General features: G+C 47.2%; 1 protein-coding gene across 7 annotated transcripts in view; it reads right to left on the bottom strand.

Moving 5' to 3' along the window:
- LOC110532416 (signal peptide, CUB and EGF-like domain-containing protein 3) overlaps positions 1–22,062 on the bottom strand; it is a 118,399-nt gene that overhangs the window by 13,917 nt on the left and 82,420 nt on the right. For 4 of the 7 annotated variants that reach the window (XM_036988361.2, XM_036988364.2, XM_036988363.2 and 1 more), the window contains exons 7-10: positions 21,289–21,336; positions 16,570–16,686; positions 14,801–14,923; positions 916–1,032 (exon numbers count right to left, since the gene is read on the bottom strand). In XM_036988361.2, the coding sequence (XP_036844256.2) occupies positions 916–1,032; positions 14,801–14,923; positions 16,570–16,686; positions 21,289–21,336 (405 nt within the window). The remainder of the gene's footprint in view (positions 1–915; positions 1,033–14,800; positions 14,924–16,569; positions 16,687–21,288; positions 21,337–22,062) is intronic. The other 3 variants (XM_090184801.1, XM_036988366.2, XM_036988367.2) reach the window with 1 other exon arrangement.

Raw genomic sequence — 22,062 nt, 5'->3', positions numbered from 1 at the left:
TTGAGCTCTGTGGGGTCTGTTTGTGTTTGTGAACAGAGCCCCAGGAACAGCTTGCTTAGTGGACTCTTCTCCAGGTTCATCTCTCTGTTGGTGATGGCTTTGTTATGGAAGGTTTGGGAATCGCTTCCTTTTAAGTGGTTGTAGAATTTAACGCCTCTTTTTCTGGATTTTGATCATTAGTGGGTATCAGCCTAATTCTGCTCTGCATGCATTATTTGGTGTTTTATGCTGTACATGGAGGATATTATGCTGTACATGGAGTCTCAATTTGGTGTTTGTCCCATTTTGTGAATTCTCTCTCTCCTCTTTCTCTGTCTCACTCTGCCTCTTTCTCTCTCTCTCTCTGTCTCTCTCTGTCACTCTCTCAATGTCCTACACCTCCTCTGAGAGACCCTCTGCTGAGAGGTCTCTGGAGACAGCTTCAGATTCAGACCCGTGATAAACAGACCATCAAAGGACCGCTGAAACAGCCTGATGTGCTCAAACAGGTCCCTCCCTCTCTCTACCCTGCAGATCTAGCACACACCTGTCGTCTGGAACTACCAAACCTCTACCACACTGGAATAGATTAACTTTACCACAGCATCAAGCACGTCCTCTATTAAGAGTTGTTTGTTTTAGTGCAACAGGTGGAGCCATGGGTGCTACTGTGTACTACTCATGTCACAAAATCAAGGCTAAATCAGTCTTCCTCCAACTCGGAATTGCATCAGCATTAGACTGACTGGTCTGATGAGCAATATGGAATAAGGAGCCATACAAACAGACTACACAAAATACAGCTGGTATAGAAACTAGATGAAGTAATGCCAATGAATATTCAAGTTACGAGGGATAACGGTCTAGAGAAGTGTGGTGGACTGGGTGAGTAATAGTGTACAAAGCCCTGGAGAGGGGGGATAAGTGTCACCTTACCTCCACAATGTGCCAGACCGTAGAGAACATAGCCTTTATGACAGAAGCACTGGAAGCTGCCAGGGGAGTTGACGCAGGAATGGTCACACGCCCGGTCAAAAGAACACTCGTCAATGTCTGGGAAGAGGGAAAATATAGAGAGACAGGTATGAATTCACATTATTCACTTACACAACTTCTTACAACTCATTTAAGATTTTATAATGAGAAAAAAACACTATTTATGGCAGCTTGGATTAGTAATAAATTGCAATGCGACCTGGCAAATAACAAAACGTTTTTTAAAATTGAAAATCATTTTGTTTGGAATGAGACATTGGTTGACAGTCTGAGCAGGAGTACGTTTCCCCTACTGATAACAGGAGCTTTGGCCCATTTTTCAATTCCCGAACTACCTGTCGATCATTTCCCCATATCCCTGTTTCGTCCTCTAAAAAAAATACAATTTAATGAACGTTCCCTCTAGCTCACTATCTTGCAAACTTCTCATTATTTTGTTCTGAAGCCACTTGGAAATAATTTGTCTGAGAAGCAGAGAGTCTTGAATATGTCTGTCTAAAAGAAATAGCCCATACCACTCCAGCCAACTTCCCTGCCCCCTGCCCCCCACCCAGCACTACATTGTTACTTTCTCTATCTGTATTCCCTGACCCTGCCCCCTGCCCCTGACCCTGCCCCCCACCCAGCACTACATTGTTACTTTCTCTATCTGTATTCCCTGACACTGCCCCTGCCCCTGACCCTGCCCCCCACCCAGCACTACATTGTTACTTTCTCTATCTGTATTCCCTGACACTGCCCCCTGCCCCCTGCCCCCCACCCAGCACTACATTGTTACTTTCTCTATCTGTATTCCCTGCCCCTGCCCCCTGCCCCTGCCCCTGCCCCCCACCCAGCACTACATTGTTACTTTCTCTATCTGTATTCCCTGACACTGCCCCCTGCCCCTGTCTGTCTAAAAGAAATAGCCCATACCACTCCAGCCAACTTCCCTGCCCCCTGCCCCCCACCCAGAACTACATTGTTACTTTCTCTATCTGTATTCCCTGACCCTGCCCCTGACCCTGTCTGTCTAAAAGAAATAGCCCATACCACTCCAGCCAACTTCCCTGCCCCCTGCCCCCCACCCAGCACTACATTGTTACTTTCTCTATTTGTATTCCCTGCCCCTGCCCCCCACCCAGCACTACATTGTTACTTTCTCTATTTGTATTCCCTGCCCCTGCCCCTGACCCTGACCCTGCCCCCCACCCAGCACTACATTGTTACTTTCTCTATCTGTATTCCCTGCCCCTGCCCCCTGCCCCCTGCCCCCCACCCAGCACTACATTGTTACTTTCTCTATTTGTATTCCCTGCCCCTGCCCCCTGCCCCCTGCCCCCTGCCCCCCACCCAGCACTACATTGTTACTTTCTCTATTTGTATTCCCTGCCCCTGCCCCCTGCCCCCTGCCCCCTGCCCCCCACCCAGCACTACATTGTTACTTTCTCTATCTGTATTCCCTGCCCCTGCCCCTGACCCTGCCCCCCAACCAGCACTACATTGTTACTTTCTCTATTTGTATTCCCTGCCCCTGCCCCTGACCCTGACCCTGCCCCCCACCCAGCACTACATTGTTACTTTCTCTATCTGTATTCCCTGCCCCCTGCCCCCCACCCAGCACTACATTGTTACTTTCTCTATTTGTATTCCCTGCCCCTGCCCCTGACCCTGACCCTGCCCCCCACCCAGCACTACATTGTTACTTTCTCTATCTGTATTCCCTGCCCCCTGCCCCCCACCCAGCACTACATTGTTACTTTCTCTATTTGTATTCCCTGCCCCTGCCCCCCACCCAGCACTACATTGTTACTTTCTCTATTTGTATTCCCTGCCCCTGCCCCCCACCCAGCACTACATTGTTACTTTCTCTATCTGTATTCCCTGCCCCCTGCCCCCTGCCCCCCACCCAGCACTACATTGTTACTTTCTCTATCTGTATTCCCTGCCCCTGCCCCCTGCCCCCTGCCCCCTGCCCCCCACCCAGCACTACATTGTTACTTTCTCTATTTGTATTCCCTGCCCCTGCCCCTGACCCTGACCCTGCCCCCCACCCAGCACTACATTGTTACTTTCTCTATTTGTATTCCCTGCCCCTGCCCCTGACCCTGACCCTGCCCCCCACCCAGCACTACATTGTTACTTTCTCTATTTGTATTCCCTGCCCCTGCCCCTGCCCCTGCCCCTGCCCCCCACCCAGCACTACATTGTTACTTTCTCCATTTGTATTCCCTGCCCCTGCCCCTGCCCCTGCCCCTGCCCCCTGCCCCCTGCCCCCCACCCAGAACTACATTGTTACTTTCTCTATCTGTATTCCCTGACACTGCCCCCTGCCCCCTGCCCCCCACCCAGCACTACATTGTTACTTTCTCTATCTGTATTCCCTGCCCCTGCCCCCCACCCAGCACTACATTGTTACTTTCTCTATTTGTATTCCCTGCCCCTGCCCCTGACCCTGCCCCCCACCCAGCACTACATTGTTACTTTCTCTATTTGTATTCCCTGCCCCTGCCCCCCACCCAGCACTACATTGTTACTTTCTCTATTTGTATTCCCTGCCCCTGCCCCCCACCCAGCACTACATTGTTACTTTCTCTATTTGTATTCCCTGCCCCTGCCCCCCACCCAGCACTACATTGTTACTTTCTCTATTTGTATTCCCTGCCCCTGCCCCTGCCCCTGACCCTGCCCCCCACCCAGCACTACATTGTTACTTTCTCTATTTGTATTCCCTGCCCCTGCCCCTGACCCTGCCCCCCACCCAGAACTACATTGTTACTTTCTCTATCTGTATTCCCTGACACTGCCCCCTGCCCCCTGCCCCCCACCCAGCACTGCATTGTTACTTTCTCTATCTGTATTCCCTGACACTGCCCCCTGCCCCCTGCCCCCCACCCAGCACTACATTGTTACTTTCTCTATTTGTATTCCCTGCCCCTGCCCCTGACCCTGCCCCCCACCCAGCACTGCATTGTTACTTTCTCTATCTGTATTCCCTGACACTGCCCCCTGCCCCCTGCCCCCCACCCAGCACTGCATTGTTACTTTCTCTATTTGTATTCCCTGCCCCCTGCCCCCCACCCAGCACTACCTTGTTACTTTCTCTATTTGTATTCCCTGCCCCTGTCCCTGACCCTGACCCTGCCCCCCACCCAGCACTACATTGTTACTTTCTCTATCTGTATTCCCTGCCCCTGCCCCCCACCCAGCACTACATTGTTACTTTCTCTATCTGTATTCCCTGCCCCTGCCCCCCACCCAGAACTACATTGTTACTTTCTCTATCTGTATTCCCTGACCCTGCCCCCTGCCCCTGCCCCTGCCCCCTGCCCCCTGCCCCCCACCCAGCACTACATTGTTACTTTCTCTATCTGTATTCCCTGACACTGCCCCCTGCCCCCTGCCCCCCACCCAGCACTGCATTGTTACTTTCTCTATTTGTATTCCCTGCCCCCTGCCCCCCACCCAGCACTACATTGTTACTTTCTCTATTTGTATTCCCTGCCCCTGCCCCTGCCCCTGACCCTGCCCCCCACCCAGCACTACATTGTTACTTTCTCTATCTGTATTCCCTGCCCCTGCCCCTGACCCTGACCCAGCCCCCCACCCAGCACTACATTGTTACTTTCTCTATCTGTATTCCCTGCCCCTGCCCCCCACCCAGCACTACATTGTTACTTTCTCTATCTGTATTCCCTGCCCCCTGCCCCCCACCCAGCACTACATTGTTACTTTCTCTATTTGTATTCCCTGCCCCTGCCCCTGCCCCCTGCCCCCTGCCCCCCACCCAGCACTGCATTGTTACTTTCTCTATTTGTATTCCCTGCCCCTGACCCTGACCCTGCCCCTGCCCCCTGCCCCCCACCCAGAACTACATTGTTACTTTCTCTATCTGTATTCCCTGACACTGCCCCCTGCCCCCTGCCCCCCACCCAGCACTACATTGTTACTTTCTCTATCTGTATTCCCTGCCCCTGCCCCTGACCCTGCCCCCCACCCAGCACTACATTGTTACTTTCTCTATTTGTATTCCCTGCCCCTGCCCCTGCCCCTGACCCTGCCCCCCACCCAGCACTACATTGTTACTTTCTCTATCTGTATTCCCTGCCCCTGCCCCTGCCCTCTGCCCCCTGCCCCCCACCCAGCACTACATTGTTACTTTCTCTATTTGTATTCCCTGCCCCTGCCCCCTGCCCCCTGCCCCCTGCCCCCCACCCATAACTACATTGTTACTTTCTCTATCTGTATTCCCTGACACTGCCCCCTGCCCCTGCCCCTGCCCCTGCTCCCTGCCCCCCACCCAGCACTGCATTGTTACTTTCTCTATCTGTATTCCCTGACACTGCCCCCTGCCCCTGCCCCTGCCCCTGCTCCCTGCCCCCCACCCAGCACTGCATTGTTACTTTCTCTATCTGTATTCCCTGACACTGCCCCCTGCCCCTGCCCCTGCCCCTGCTCCCTGCCCCCCACCCAGCACTGCATTGTTACTTTCTCTATCTGTATTCCCTGACACTGCCCCCTGCCCCTGCCCCCCACCCAGCACTACATTGTTACTTTCTCTATTTGTATTCCCTGCCCCTGCCCCTGACCCTGACCCTGCCCCCCACCCAGCACTACATTGTTACTTTCTCTATCTGTATTCCCTGCCCCCTGCCCCCCACCCAGCACTACATTGTTACTTTCTCTATTTGTATTCCCTGCCCCTGCCCCTGCCCCCTGCCCCCTGCCCCCCACCCAGCACTGCATTGTTACTTTCTCTATTTGTATTCCCTGCCCCTGACCCTGACCCTGCCCCTGCCCCCTGCCCCCCACCCAGAACTACATTGTTACTTTCTCTATCTGTATTCCCTGACACTGCCCCCTGCCCCCTGCCCCCCACCCAGCACTACATTGTTACTTTCTCTATCTGTATTCCCTGCCCCCTGCCCCCTGCCCCCTGCCCCCCACCCAGAACTACATTGTTACTTTCTCTATTTGTATTCCCTGCCCCTGCCCCCCACCCAGCACTACATTGTTACTTTCTCTATTTGTATTCCCTGCCCCTGCCCCTGCCCCTGACCCTGCCCCCCACCCAGCACTACATTGTTACTTTCTCTATCTGTATTCCCTGCCCCTGCCCCTGCCCCTTGCCCCCTGCCCCCCACCCAGCACTACATTGTTACTTTCTCTATTTGTATTCCCTGCCCCTGCCCCCCACCCAGCACTACATTGTTACTTTCTCTATCTGTATTCCCTGACACTGCCCCCTGCCCCTGCCCCTGCCCCTGCTCCCTGCCCCCCACCCAGCACTGCATTGTTACTTTCTCTATCTGTATTCCCTGACACTGCCCCCTGCCCCTGCCCCTGCCCCTGCTCCCTGCCCCCCACCCAGCACTGCATTGTTACTTTCTCTATCTGTATTCCCTGACACTGCCCCCTGCCCCTGCTCCCTGCCCCTGACCCTGCCCCCCACCCAGCACTACATTGTTACTTTCTCTATCCGTATTCCCTGCCACTGCCCCTGCCCCTGCCCCTGCCCCTTCCCCTGCCCCTGCCCCTGCCCCCTGCCCCTGCACCTGCCCCTGCCCCTGCCCCCTGCCCCCCACCCAGCACTGCATTGTTACTTTCTCTATCCGTATTCCCTGACCATGAGCTAAAATAAAAAATCCCAATTCTCTCTTTGAGGGAGCATGCAATTGGCATGCTGACTGCAGGAATGTCCACCAGAGCTGTTGCCAGAGAATTTCATGTTAATTTCTCTACCATAAGCCACCTCCAATGTCATTTTAGAGAATTTAGCAGTATGTCCAACCGGCCTCACAACCACAGGCCACGTGTAACCATGCCAGCCCTCCACATCCAGCTTCTTCACCTGCGGGGTCATCTGAGACCAAAGTGGGTGGGCCTATACCCTCCCAGGTCCACCCATGGCTGCGCCCCTGCCCAGTCATGGGAAATCCATAGATTAGGGCCTATTGAATACATTTTTATTGACTGATTTCTTTATATGAACTGTAACTCAGTAAAATCATTGAAATTGTTGCATTTTGCATTTATATTTTACGAATGCGTCATAGACACAGCCAATGAGTTTTCTACTTGTAAGAACACCTCCAACTAAAGAAGTGGGCTTGGGTTGAGATTAAACGCCATTTCCATTAAGTGATCAGTTTTCAAAAGAGTAGACAGGGAGTCTTCAGTGTGTCGAGAGGAACACAAGCTGATGTCGAACATTTCAAACACCCGTAAAAGGTTTTATTACTGCAATTTGGCATAAAGAGGAGATATTCACTCAGGTAAAGAATTGGAAGCGATCTCCACTTCATGTTCACACTGTGAACTCTCTTTCACAATACCTTGAATGGAATCATGTTTCTGTTTAACACTGGGCTACTGAGGAAGAGATGCTTTTCATATAATACCACATTGGTTTATTACTTTGGGGCTCAGTAGAGCTTTAAGGGGCAGTGCAGTTACACATTTGATTGTACATTTTTGTAATGGTATTTCCACACTATGAGGTCGAAATAACACTCAGAAACGGTGAAAATTATGATAATGCCCTTGTTGTCTTGTTTGAATGAAAAATCCTGGAATTTCAACCTGTGGGATGGAGTTCTTGACCCAAATCATGAAATCCCAATCTTACCAATGACCAGTCATCTTATATATGTATCATATTATATATGCATCTTATTTGCATAAGTACTTTGAATGGGTAAGTGGGTTTTGACTAAATGGGATACAGCATTTGTCAGATTTGACTTTTCGTAGCAGGTTAAGATAACTTATGCAGCAGGTTAGGAGAATTAACGTAGCAGGTTAGGTGAAATAGGTTAAGGTTAGGAAAAGTTTTGACGGCAATTTGACAAAAGCTGTATCCCTTCTAGGGTAAGCTGGGTAGGCTCTAGCTGTGTATGTATATATATTTACATTTGTATCAACACACCAACACGATCAGACAGAGCATTTCAATGGCAAAGGAGGCTCATGGAAATAAATTATAAATTGTATTATTATTTTCATTAAATACAAACACACATTGATTCATTAGTCATACAGTGATGATTTAAAAATACAGTAATGATTTTTTTTTTAAATCTAAAATGTAAAGACTGCATGGGGGCTTTAAGAGCTAACTTTTACATAGCTGTCAAAAATATAAATGAATTGGCATCTAAATGGTATAATTTGTTTCGTTTGAAAGAACTCCTCTGGGATATTGGGATGCTAGCTAACATCTCAGGACTGGGGTTGACTGGGTACATGCTTTGCTGCTTGGACATACTCTATCCAGCTCTGATCAATATGATTGAATGGGAAGAAGCAACCTGTAGCGTTGTATTGTACTACACTGTACAAAGTAAGGGATGGGCTTGGATGTTTCAGGATGCCTGGGACTATGTTCGTTGTTTACCAGCAGGTAAGGTGAGGTATGCAGTGGTTGGCAGGGCTTGAGACCCATGGTGTACGTGCAGATGAGGAACACACTGAAGGAACAGTGGCTGCTGTTTTTTTTAACACAACACAGGCAGAAACCCCCTTGCTTGCTCCCTCCATCTGAACAATCTCACATTTCTACAATTGTGTTATTTATGGGGTGCCAGGCATATGACTGCATAAGATAAAATTAAAAATTAAAAAACAAAGCCACAGGTTTGTTCCGCCAATCCTCCTCCGTAGCAGCAATTACGCTGACTCACGCTGTGCCAAACTGGCCTACGAATCCCCCCACCACCTCCTCTTCCCCCCTCAGCTACAAAAAAATAACAATCCTTCAGAGCAAATCAATGTTACAACAATAGAAGGGTGAAACAATGCTTGGCAGAGGCTGTTTACACAGAGTAGATAAGGCCTTGATGCTCCTCCTAGGGGAGACCTAGGAGGATCTGATAAGGGCCCTCCGACAACGCCCTCATAGGGATTAGCAGGGGATGAGGGGTGGGTAGGGGGGAGGAAGGGTCGAGGAATGCCTCCAAGCCCTGGACCGGGCCAGACATGTCACGTCTTGATTGATGGGCCGTGGGCCGCTGACAGCTGGGAAACACAGTGTCCGTTCAAAGCAAGATAAACAGGGTTGTGGAGTTCAGTTTATACATCCCAACACCTTACCACAGTATGCACTTTGTGTACTGTAGTAGGTTCTTCTTTTTACCGAACAGCACAGCCACATCTCTAATAAGTCAGGATTTATTAGGATTGTTTTTATAGCTATTTTACTCACGCATGGCACTGTCTTCAGGTGGTATAGATAAGAGTGTTATTTGGGCCTATGCTTAGCACATTTCCCTCTTCCTTTTTGCTCCCCAAAGTTCCAAACAATAATGGCCAGCCATGCCAGATCTCAGCTAGCTAGCGTGGGAGATGGTCCCTGCTGTAGTCACCCAGCTGGGTCTTGGACTGAGGAGGTGCTGACCACACACCACTTTCCTAAGAATTATACTGAACAAAAATATGAATGCAACATGCAACAATTTCTAAGATTGTACTCAGTTACAGTTCATATGATGAAATCAGTCAATTGAAATAAATGGATTAGACCCTAACACAGATACAGATTCCAGGGAGCGTTCACCGAGCATGCACAGAACAGCTGGCACCCATATTCATTTTCAACCTCTCCTTTTCCCAGTCTGTAATCCCCACATGTTTAAGATGAGCACCATCCTTCCTGTCCCCAAGAACTCTAAGGCTTCATGTCACAATGACTACCGCCCTGTAGTACTCACTTCTGTAATCATGAACAGTAGTGGAGAAGGTGGAAAGTTTTAAGTTCCTCGGCGTAAATATAACGGACAAACTGAAATGGTCCACCCACACAGACAACCTGGTGAAGAAGGGGCAACAGCGCCTCTTCAATCTCAGGAGGCTGAAGAAATTTGGCTTGTCACCAAAAACACTCACAAACTTTTACAGATGCACAATCGAGAGCATCCTGTCGGGCTGTATCACCACCTGGTACGGCAACTGCTCCGTCCACAAACGTAAGGCTCTCCAGAGGGTAGTGAGGTCTGCACAACGCATCACCAGGGGCAAACTATCTGCCCTCCAGGACACCCACACCACCCGATGTCACAGGAAGGCCAAAAAGATCATCAAGGACAACAACCACCCGAGCCACTACCTGTTCACCCCGGTATCATCCAGAAGGCGAGGTCAGTACAGGTGCATCAAAGCAGGGACCGAGACTGAAAAACAGCTTCTATCTCAAGGCCATCAGACTGTTAAACAGCCACCACTAACATTGAGTGGCTGTCACAACTTCCACCGAAGTTGTGGTCGATGTCACCGGCTTTCTAGCTGCCACCGATCCATGTTTCATTTTTCCTTTTGTTTTGTCAGTTTACACACCTGGTTCCCATCTCATAATTAGGTTCCTTATTTAACCCTCTGGCTTCCCTTTCTGTTTTGTGCGTGATTGTCTTTCGTGTGTTGGAGTTTGAGTCCTGTTTTGTCCTTGTTTTGTAACGGGATTTTTGTTACGTTCTTGGGTTGAGTAAATACAGTGTTTTTTTACTCTTATCTGTGTCCTGCGCCTGACTCCTTCACTATCTGCTAGATAGACTCTTACCTGTGTCCTGCGCCTGACTCCTTCGCTATCTGCTAGATAGACTCTTACCTGTGTCCTGCGCCTGACTCCTTCGCTATCTGCTAGATAGACTCTTACCTGTGTCTTGCGCCTGACTCCTTCGCTATCTTCTAGATAGACTCTGACAGTGGCTGCTGCCAACATACTGACTCAAATCTATAGCCACTTTAATAATTAAAAATTGGATGTACTAAATGTATCACTAGTCACTTTAAACAATGCCACTATATATAATGTGTACATACCCTACATTACTCATCTCATATGTATATACTGTACTCTATACCATCTACTGCATCTTGCCTATGCCGTTCGGCCATCGCTCATCCATATATTTATATGTACATATTATATTCATTCCTTTACACTTGTGTGTAAAAGGTAATTGTTGTGAAATTGTTAGATTACTTATTAGATATTACTGCATGGTCAGAACTAGAAGCACAAGCATTTCGCTACGCTCGCATTAACATCTGCTAACCATGTGTATGTGACCAATAAAATTTGATTTGATTTGATTTACGAAGTGTTATGAGAGGCTGGTTATGGCACACACTAACTCCACCATCATACCAGACACCCGAGACCCACTCCAATTTGCATACCGCCCCAACAGATCCATAGATGATACAATCTCAATTGCTCTTCACACTGCCTTCACCCACCTAGATAAGATACTGTACCTATGTGAAAATGCTCTTCATTGACTACAGCTCAGCGTTCAACACCATTGTCCCCTCCAAGCTCATCACCAAGCTTTGGACTCTGGGTCTGAGCACCTCCCTCTACAACTGGATCCTGGACGTCAACACAGGGGTGTGTGTTTAGTCCACTCCTATACTCCCTGTTCACCTAGGACTGCGTGGCCACACATGACCAACACCATCATCAACTTTGCTGACAACACGATGGTGGTAGGCCTGATTACTAGCGACGATGAGTCAGCCTACAGGAAGGAGGTTAGTGACCAGGCAGAGTAGTGCCAGATCAACAGTGTCTCCCTCAACATCAGTAAGACCAAGGAGCTGATCGTGGACTACAAGGAGGGGAGGACTGCAGTGGAGTAGGTCAAGAGTGTCCAAATCACTAAAGACTTAAAATGGTCCAAACACACATGCACAGTAGTGAAGAAAGTGTGACAGCGCCTCTTCCCCCTCAGGTGGTTGAAAAAGTTCAAAGCTGTACCATTGAGAGCATCTTGTCTGGCTTTATCACTGCCTGGTATGGCAATAGTACCACCCTCGATCTCATGGCGCTACAGAAGGTGGTGCAGACAGCCCAGTACATCATTGGGGCCGAGCTCCTTTCCATCCCAGACTTCTATATCAGGCGATGTGGTAGGAAGGTCCGGAAAATCGTTAAAGACTTCAACCACCCAAGCCATAGACTATTCTCTGTGCTTCCACAAGCGGTACCGGTACATCAAGTCTGGCTCTTGAACAGCTTCTATCCCCAAGCAATAAGACTGATAAATAGCTAACACAATAGCTAACACAATAGCTAACACAATAGCTACACAGGCTATCTGAGTTAGCATTGTATCTTTATTGACCTATTTGCATTTTTGTACTGTATCTTTGCACACAGAGAGGGCCATACACATTCACAAACACTAACTCCATCATCAGCTCACTCACACATACATTTATACTGACTCTACACCCACTCACATACAAGCTGCTGCTACTCTGTTCATCATACATCCTGTTGCCTAGTCATCTTACCCCTATACCTTTCTACCGCTATCACTCCAGTATCCCTGCACATTCTGAATATAGCATTGGATCGGATTGGATCTGTATATAGTATGCTTACTTACTTATTGTGTTCTTCATATTTCTTTTTATTTCTTGTGCGTTTTTCTAGTATTACATTGTTATTGATCATTGCATTGCTGGGTTTTGAGTTTGAATTTCACTGTACTTGTGCATGTGACATTAAAAACATTAAACTTGATATGCATCTGTTGGTCACAGATACCTTAAAAAAAAGTAGGGGCGTGGATCAGAAAACCAGTCAGTGTCTGGTGTGACCACCATTTGCCAGCGCTAAATAACTCCTTCACATAGAGTTGATCAGGCTGTTGATTGTGGCCTGTGGAATATTGTCCCTCTCCTCTTCAATGGCTGTGCAATGTTGCTGGATATTGGCGGGAACTGGAACACGCTGTCGTACCAGAGCATCTGAAACATGCTCAATGGGTGACATGTCTGGTGAGTATGTAGGCCATGGAAGAACTGGGACACTTTCAGCTTCCACGAATTGTGTACAGTTCCTTGCGACATGGGGTTGTGCATTATCATGCTGAAACATGCATTTGCAATTGTGTTTGTTGTCTGTAGCTTATGCCTGCCCATACCATAACACCACCGCCTCCATGAGGCACTCTGTTCACAACATTGACATCAGTAAACCGCTCCCCCACACGACGCCATACACGTGGTTTGCGGTTGTGAGGCCGGTTGGACGCACTGCCAAATTCTCTAACACAATGTTGGAGGAGGCTTATGGTAGAGAAATTAACATTAAATTATCTGGCAACAGCTCTGGTTGACATTCCTGCAGTCAGCTTGCCAATTACATGCTCACTGAAAACTTGAGATATCTGTGGCATTTTCTTGTGTGACAAAACTGCACATTTTAGTGTGGCATTTTATTGACCCCAGCACAAGGTGCACCTGTGTAATGATAATGCTGTTTAATCAGCTTCTTGATATGCAACATCTGCCAGGTGGATGGATTATCTTGGCAAATGAGATATGCTCACTAACAAGGATGTAAACAAATGTGTGCACAAAATCTGTGAGAAATACACTTTTTGTGTGCATGGAAAAACTCAGGGATTGTTTATTTCAGCTTATGAAAAATGTATGTTTTCAGTATAGTATATTGCTGTTGATGTTAGGACATTGGATAAAGGTGTCCACTCAAAAAAAGATCTGCATAAAAAACATTAAGAAAGAATGGCCAAGCACTATATTGACAGTTACCTATATCAAGGAAATACAGTAAGATCATGTGGGACTACCTAACCATGATATATTGAGGAACAAAACACCTCTTCACACACTGTAAACAAACAGTACACTAGAATAACACTATAGACCTGCTAAAATCCCTGTCTCCCTGCCATGGACCAATCAGTCAGTCAGCCAGTCAGACAGTCACCCAGGTATAGCAGACACCCAGGATTACTGCGACAACCTGACAGCAATTTAGAGAAATTAAGCTTTTCTCTCTTTTTCTTTTATTTCAGTTGTCAGGGAGCGCAGGAGGGATATGAGCTGCCGGAGTAGACTAGACGGATGAGTCTGTAGCCAGCGTGGCGCGGTGTAGCACGGGGTGCAGCAGAGCATGTTGGCCTGACAACGCCTCACTCAACAAGAGGCCAGCTTTATCAACACCTCTCATCTGCAGACAAAACAAACTGTTCCTGACAATCTCCACACTGTTCCCAAGTAGCTCCCCAGACATACAACACAACACCACCCTTCTCCTCTCAGCTCGGAATATTCCCAAGACCATATGGCTGAGTTGGTTGGAGGGAACATTAAAGATGTGTTATCTCCCTTGGGCCATATTGTATGTGTTAAATGTGAAACGCTTTGGGTAAAAGCATCTGCCAAATTACGTAAATAGATTCCAAATGAGGAGAGAAAGATTCCTGCCCCAAATAGTCAGGTTGATGTAACTTTACATGCTCTAAAGTTACATTATAGAAACAGTTGGTCTCCATACAGTGAGTTGAACAGCATACTTGGTATAGATGTGCATGTTCTGGATGATGTGCTTCAGTGTTGAGCCCAAGGCATGTCCCTGATATGCACCAGCCTTGACACTGATTGACAAGGCACATCGTCTATTTTTCCACTCAGAATGTCAGTTAGCTCAGTTCCATAGTTGCATGGTTCCATAGTTCTGCATGGCACACTCTTTATTTGTTCTGCAGCTGGCTCCCCCGGCTCCCACTGAATCTCAGAAACAAACAAGCCAGATAGAGGCCTGGTTCTGCAGCTTCCCTCAGCGTGCTGAAGCCAAAACAATTAGGGAGGAGGAAGTCAATGTATTATTATCACGACTATGCTATTACCTTCCAATTCACCTCAGTAACATGGTGAATTAACCTGCTGAACTCATAAACATCTGAAATCTATGTCATTAGCTGAAGGGCACACAGAACAGGTAGTGGTCACTGGGACATTGGATCATGAGCAGTATGACCAGGTCTTGTTAGGTCTGTTTTCTGACCGATGATTGGTTGGAGGGATGGGATCCTACCTTGGCATGTCCTCTCATTGGTCAGCAGCTTGTAGCCCTTCTTGCAGCTGCACTCGAAGCTGCCCACTGTGTTCCGACATACGTGATCACACCCCCCGTTGTTCAGGCGACACTCATCAATATCTGCGGACAGAAAACACATACAGTACATAGCATTCACTTTAACGCACTGACGGGGAGAGAGAGAGATGGGGATGGGAGAGAGGGAGAGGGGCAGAGAGAGAGAGAGAGGAAGAGCGAGAGATAGAGGGTAAGGATGTGATGTGTGTTTGATGGCTGAAATATGAATGTGTGATAGATGACTCTGGGGCCCAGGCAGCAGGCGAGAACAGCTGAGTGGAGATCCATCCCAGAAAGAGAAGAGACAGTTGCACAAGGTAAGTGCATTAGAGATTTTCCCTTAGGGCCAGCATTAAGACGAGTATGATCTGGGTCCACATGTTGTTAGAATAATCACAGGTCTTACAGAGAAAGCCAGGGCAGAACTATGTCTCAGCGGCACAGCCCGACACAGCTCGACCGTTCTTTTCATTGTCAATAACCAATCAATACCAACCCTGGCAGGTTGGGTCATGTTTCAGATTAAATCTTAAATGAGGCGTTTGTTTCTTGAAGGAGAGTTCAGTCCATCATCTGGTTAAAATAAATGCCTCAGAAATGGAATAAAATAATAACTCTTTCTCTCTCTCTCTCTCTCTCTCTCTCTCTCTCTCTGTCTCTTTGTCTTCTCGTGCCAGTGCTCTCTGAGGTTGTTTTCCTTTTGTTTCCTCTGAAACTAAACTAATAAAATCCAATGTACTTTTATCAGAGTTGTTAGCTTTAACGTTATGAGCACTGGAGGGGAAGCAGACTCCTATTCTTGGCTTCTTGGCAGCATCAAAAGTCTTGAGTTTCTACACAGAGCTCTTCTGCTTCTTCTTTTCTCTCTCTGTCTCTTCTTCTAGGTTTTCATCTTCCCAAAATGTACTCCTAATCTAAATCCTTCTTACTCCAATGCTCTTCTTTGCATACATTTACAAAAGCTTTTTGATAAGTTTTGAGAAAATTAAGCTATTTGTGTTTAACAGCAGTAACAGGATATGGGCAGCTTGACAAAAGGATGTGCTGCCAACGCAGTACCCATTACCTCAGGGTTATGGTCATACGAAATATATACACAGCATTAAATTGTTGGCATCCTGTTGTGAAATTGTTAGGTTAGATTACTGGTTGGTTATTACTGCATTGTCGGAACTAGAAGCACAAGCATTTCGCTACACTCGCATTGACATCTGCTAACCATGTGTATGTGGCAAATAAAATTGTATTTTATTTTATTTGATAAGGCCTGGGCTACCCCTCAATCCCAATGTGAGAGCGCTGAAAGAACTGGGCTACCCCTCAATCCCAATGTGAGAGCTCTGAAAGAGACAGAGGCAGCCAATAAGACAGAGGGGAAGAGGAAGGGCAGGGGAGGGAGGCAGAGTAGGGTGGCAAGGTGAGGTCAGGTGAGCCACACCTGGGGAACCAGACAGCGGCAGTCCTACGCGCCTCAACAAGCCCACAATGCCTCCCTGATTAGAGTCTGTTAGGTCCCTGATTCCCGTGGCCACTGTGACTGTGGACACAATGTACATGGAGGGCTGTGGGGGTGGAAGGGGGGCCAGTAAAGGAACCAGCAAGATAGATCAAAAGGAAAACATAGAAAGAATGATTGATCTGCAACCAGGTGATTGACAGGTGATTTTTGTTTGATAGGGTGAGGTGAGAAGGTGTGTGTGTTAGGTTACCTTTGCAGGTCTTGCGGTCTGGCTGGAGAGTGAAGCCTACAGGACAGCTGCAGCGGACTCCGGTCACTGCATCGTGACATGTGCTGTCACAGCCACCATTGTTCACTAAACACGTCTCTGCAGAGAGAAACATACATCACAGTTTGTCACGCCCTGACCATAGTTTACTTTGTATTTTCTATGTTTTGATTGGTCAGGGTGTGATCTGAGTGGGCATTCTATGTTTCATGTCTTGTTTGTCTATTTCTATGTTCAGCCTGATATGGTTCTCAGTCAGAGGCAGGTGTTCGTCATTGTCTCTGATTGGGAACCATATTTAGGTAGCCTGGGGTTCACTGTGTGTTTGTGGGTGATTGTTCCTGTCTATGTGTTTTTCACCAGATAGGCTGTTTTAGGTTTTCGTTACGTTCATCACGTTCTTTATTTTTGTAGTGTTTGCATTGATTCGTGTTTTACGTTTGTTCATTAAAACATGGATCGTAAACCACACGCTGCATTTTGGTCCGACTCTCCTTCTCACGAAGAAAACCGTTACACAGTTAGACACACACACGCACGCACGCACGCACGCACGCGCACACACACACACACACACACACACACACACACACACACACACACACACAGGGATTTTATAGGTGGTGTAACTTTTCCCAAAACCGGTTGCTTGTTTCAAAGATGTCTATTAGTGTACAGTGTCGTTTCAAAGAGGATAAGAACAAGACAAATAAGAGACAGGAAGTGCTGAAGTAGTTTTCTCAGGGGAAGTGGACAAAGAAGACAGAGTTAGATAATGCACCGGACTAACAACAACACTATGGAAAATAAAGGATCAGAGTACTAAGAGCATAATGTCAAGACATAAACAAATGATTGTGTGCATGTTTAGCTGCTCTTGGGAGCAGTGAGTTAAAAAAAACACCCCCATTCCTCCCCCAACTTCCTCACAGGACATCAACCAACTCCTCTCTTCCTCCAGACAGTTGTGGTCAAAATATATATTTTTTACTCTGGCTTTGACAAGAGCTCCAAGGCATTTTGGGGATAAAAAAGCAATTTCGCCAGGCCAGTCCGTGCGTTAGAAAGATTGATTTGAGGAATGGAGGGTGGTCAGTCAGGGAAAGGAGGGCAGCTTGGCTGCCAGGCTATGCCTCATGACCTCATCTACAGACGCTGACACATTTCACGTAGGAGATAGGAGATTTTTAACAAATCGCAGAAGAGAAGAAATTTGATCACACTTTAAAGAGCTTGGTGTCCGTCTACTGTTACATTCTTTTGGCAGCCTTCACCAATAGCTTCAAACACTTTGGAAAAATAACACCATTAAAAAACTAAACCTCATATACGATATCTTGCTCTAAGGGCAGCTGATCACTCACAGAGAAGCACATTGCATCACTTTTCCTCTAATAAGCTGAGGGATACCAGTCGGCAGTTAACTCAAAAATAAGTCTATTAAAGACCCAAGAACCTATCTCATAAAGAGCACCGGAACAGCTGGCCTGGCTGTGGGCTTCATCACAGACTGCTGAGAGGGATGAGACCGGTATGGAGAGGTCTTCTCACACGTGACACCACAGAGGAAGCACAGCTGCCCAAATCTCCACGGAGAATAACTTTATATTTTGGGGGAATACCTAGGCTAACATGACATTATGCTGCAGCGAGCAGCCATGATGAGGCAGACCAAACCGTCAAGGATCATAGATCAAGGAATTCTATCTAAGTGGGAGAAAGTGTTTAAGCATTTGTTGCTTGTTTCACTTCTGGTGACAGACAGTGGTATCACAGCAACACTGTGACAGAGACCCCAGGCAGTGTTCTGCTGGTATGGGCCTTCATGGGCCTGGCTCTGGCTGTAATTTAAAGACGATGGCTCAGCCATCCTGTGAAAGTCCAAGGGCTCTGCGCTGGGGTAGAGAGAGAGAGAGAGAGCATTCCTAGTGAACCACGGTAGTGTTGTGTGGTGATGAGTGGCACAGCCTGTGTGTTTGTCCAAGGCACAGAGAGTTGGCAGGCACGGTGATGCAGAACTGTCACGACATGCCTCCAAAATGCTTAGTGGGGCAGTTATCACACAAAACAGTAATGATCATGTGTTAAGAGGGTAAAGAAACATTTATGATGATTATGGCTTGCCAAAATAAAAGAGAGCGACACAAGCCCTGGTATGTGTGTGGGTTGGGTCTTCTGGATGAGGACCAGCCATGTCCACAGCTGTGGGCAGACCAGCCACGTCCACAGCTGTGGGCAGACCAGCCACGTCCACAGCTGTGGGCAGACCAGCCACGTCCACAGCTGTGGGCAGACCAGCCACGCCCACAGCTTTGGGCAGACCAGCCACGTCCACAGCCGTGGGCAGACCAGCCACGTCCACAGCCGTGGGCAGACCAGCCACGTCCACAGCCGTGGGCAGACCAGCCACGTCCACAGCCGTGGGCAGACCAGCCACGTCCACAGCCGTGGGCAGACCAGCCACATCCACAGCTGTGGGCAGACCAGCCACGCCCACAGCGGTGGGCAGACCAGCCACGTCCACAGCTGTGGGCAGACCAGCCACGTCCACAGCTGTGGGCAGACTTTTGTAAATTGTACAACAGAAAGGCTCTGATATGTACAGTGTTGATCAGTTCCATATGTGGATGTAAAGTACAGTACACCTCTCTCCCTGAAGCAATATGTTGGGTTAGCAATATAGCAATATGTTGTCATTTGACTGGCAAAAAGCTTTGGTTGTTTGCCAAGGGGCGACATACCTCTAGCTGGCTGCTAAATAAATACAATTGACTTTGGGTGGACATAGGCAATATGTCCTAAGTGGTCAATGCTCACCAATTGGATAGTCAAACAAAATATTTCATAAGCATATGCAAACAAACACATAGGCACACACACACACTCTCTTCCAAATCCAAGCATCTGAGTTCACCTAGCAGTAGACATGCAGTTAGAATTGGGTTATTATGAAAATAGTACACAAGGTTATTTGGAAAGAAGGAAAATAATGTAGCAAATACTTTTTCAATAATAATTTTGAAAAAATACAATAGGATGATGACCATCCCTGAAAATGGTCTGCAAATATCCTCTACCACCGCAGCAGCTTTGAAAGCAACCAAAGGGTGAGCTTTTGTCAGGCTTGGCAGTATCGATTTCTGGGCTCATTTAGGGAAGCTCTTTGAGCTCTGTTTGAGCTCACTGAAACCCCGGCAGAGAGCACGAGCGACCATGGTAACAACTTACTTTTACTATTAGTTTAGACAAAATGACTTTATCACTCTTAAAATACCTTGAGAGTGAATCTCCTTAGAGAATCCCTCTCTCTCTCTCCCCCCTCTCTCTCTCCCCCTCTCTCTCTCCCCCTCTCTCTCTCACCCCCTCTCTCTCACCCCCTCTCTCTCACCCCCTCTCTCCCCCTCTCTCTCTTACCCTCTCTCTCCCCCTCTCTCTCTCCCCTTCTCTCTCTCATCAGGTTCCCCCACTATTTGGAGCTTTGTAATTAAGTCATAAATCTCTCTGATATGCAGTGGTCTGATTCATTTATACAGATTTATGTGCTTATTTTTCTTGGCATTTCTGTCAGATCATAACAGCATCATTTATCAGCAGACAATTTGGGTTGAAGTGCATTTTTCATGATTTGAATTGTTATGTAATAATATTTGATTGTTTCTCAATACAATTGATCATAATATTGTGTTTGATGGAGAAAGAGTGACTCTTATATACTATGCACCCCCTCTTAAATGTTCAGATAAATCTTGAAAGAAAGAAATAAAACCTGTACTGTACATTTCTCCAAGTGGAAGTATACATTCCACACTATGTAACGGGATACATTTACAGCACATGATAACTTCCAAAATACGTGATTCTGTGCATCCAAAAAGTTGGATGGTGTAGGCCAACATGAAACTTTAGAACAAAGAGGTATTCTGTATTCCGTCTATTGTGTGGCTGACTGTCAAGTCATGGCCATGCCTCTGGCTCCCTCTCAAGCACTAATACTCTGTGATAGCATTTCAGAACCGGCCACGGATAGCTGCTCGGCACAGGGCTTAATTCCCTTCATGGCAGTTGTATCAAAACACAAATAAACCACGGGGTCCTTCCTTGGCCTGTTTCTAAACAGCCATCACAGTAATTGGAAGAGAGGTTGAGGACTTTGAGTCAGGTTATTCACTTAGCCCAGCTATTACCAGCACATCCATTTACAGCTATCAAAAGATAGGCATAGAACGTTTATGAAAAGGTCAGACAGAACAGATTGGCTAAGGATTAAGGTTGGGGAGGGCTGTTCTGTGATACAGAACCAGGAAGTCCATTCTAAAGCCTCTATATTGTAGTGTTCAATAGATCCCATATATCTCTTACCTGTCTTTCATTTTCCTCAAACTGTGTTGTGCTGGTAAGATGAAGGCTTCTTCCTAATTCAGCAGCGTTGTTTTGAAAAGGCAAGGTTTGACATGGGCATCCACCATTGTTATTGAAAGGGCATTCACAGAAGGACAAGGAAAGTGGGAAGGTTTCAAAGGTCAGGGGTCAGAGAGGGATGATGCCCCTTTGAGAGGGGTGCAATGTGTGTTAGGTTAGTTAGTTTCCCCCGGGTCGGTCGGCCTTCAGCCCACACCCACATAGACGTACGAAGGGGCGCAGTCAAGAGTCAGATGGTCAGTGGAGCCCCCAGAGAGAAACCAGAGGAACAGAGATATTTACCATTGGGGAACAGCTGTGGGGCTGCCTGGTTCTGGAGACTCCTCTCCCCTGCACACACATACACATACATTGCAAAAACACTGCTTTAGTGCTCCAATTAGGACCATGGGCCAAACATCGGTGATGTCATCATGAGAATAATTCTGTATGTATATAATACTATACATTAGTGGTACACTTTTCACTGGAATTGCCCCCATTTCTGGGCTGGTTGACTAAGCAGGCGTATTCATGAAACACATCAAATAGGTCATCTATTTCTACTGGATGAAAAGCCCAGAGGAGTTTCAGAAAACCATTGATTTATCACAAGGGCAAAACTATTGATACACAGCGCTATTGATAATGACTGACCAAAGAATGGTGTGTACTTTCTAAATCAAACCAGAAAATGTCTATGATAGATCATTCTCTAGAAGAAGAGGGTCACCTCTAACGACAAAGGCAGAAAGAAGCCATCATGCACATATAAGAGCCACGCATTCAAGAGTTGTAGGGTGGAGGCAGACTTGAGGTAACACCAGGGGTGTCGTTCAGTTAGTTCAAGCTCTGCAAGCCATTATAGCAGGTTAGTGGTTAGTAAGAAAAGGCAGGTCAGAAACAGTCAGATTCACCCTAATGCTTTGCTAGCAGACTTTCGGGGTATTAAAAAAAACTGGAAGTTGTGACGTCACACAGCATGGTGCTACTGTTGTGTTATGTTGTGTGAGTGTGACACTACTCTCCTCGACGTGCTTAGAATCTCTTATTCGTCTGAACCACTTGAAAAGTTAG

The sequence above is a fragment of the Oncorhynchus mykiss genome, chromosome 9, assembly GCF_057628025.1.
Source record: "Oncorhynchus mykiss isolate SJ-2025 chromosome 9, ASM5762802v1, whole genome shotgun sequence".
In the NCBI taxonomy this organism is placed as follows: domain Eukaryota; kingdom Metazoa; phylum Chordata; class Actinopteri; order Salmoniformes; family Salmonidae; genus Oncorhynchus; species Oncorhynchus mykiss.
This window is presented reverse-complemented; position numbering and strand designations above follow the sequence as displayed.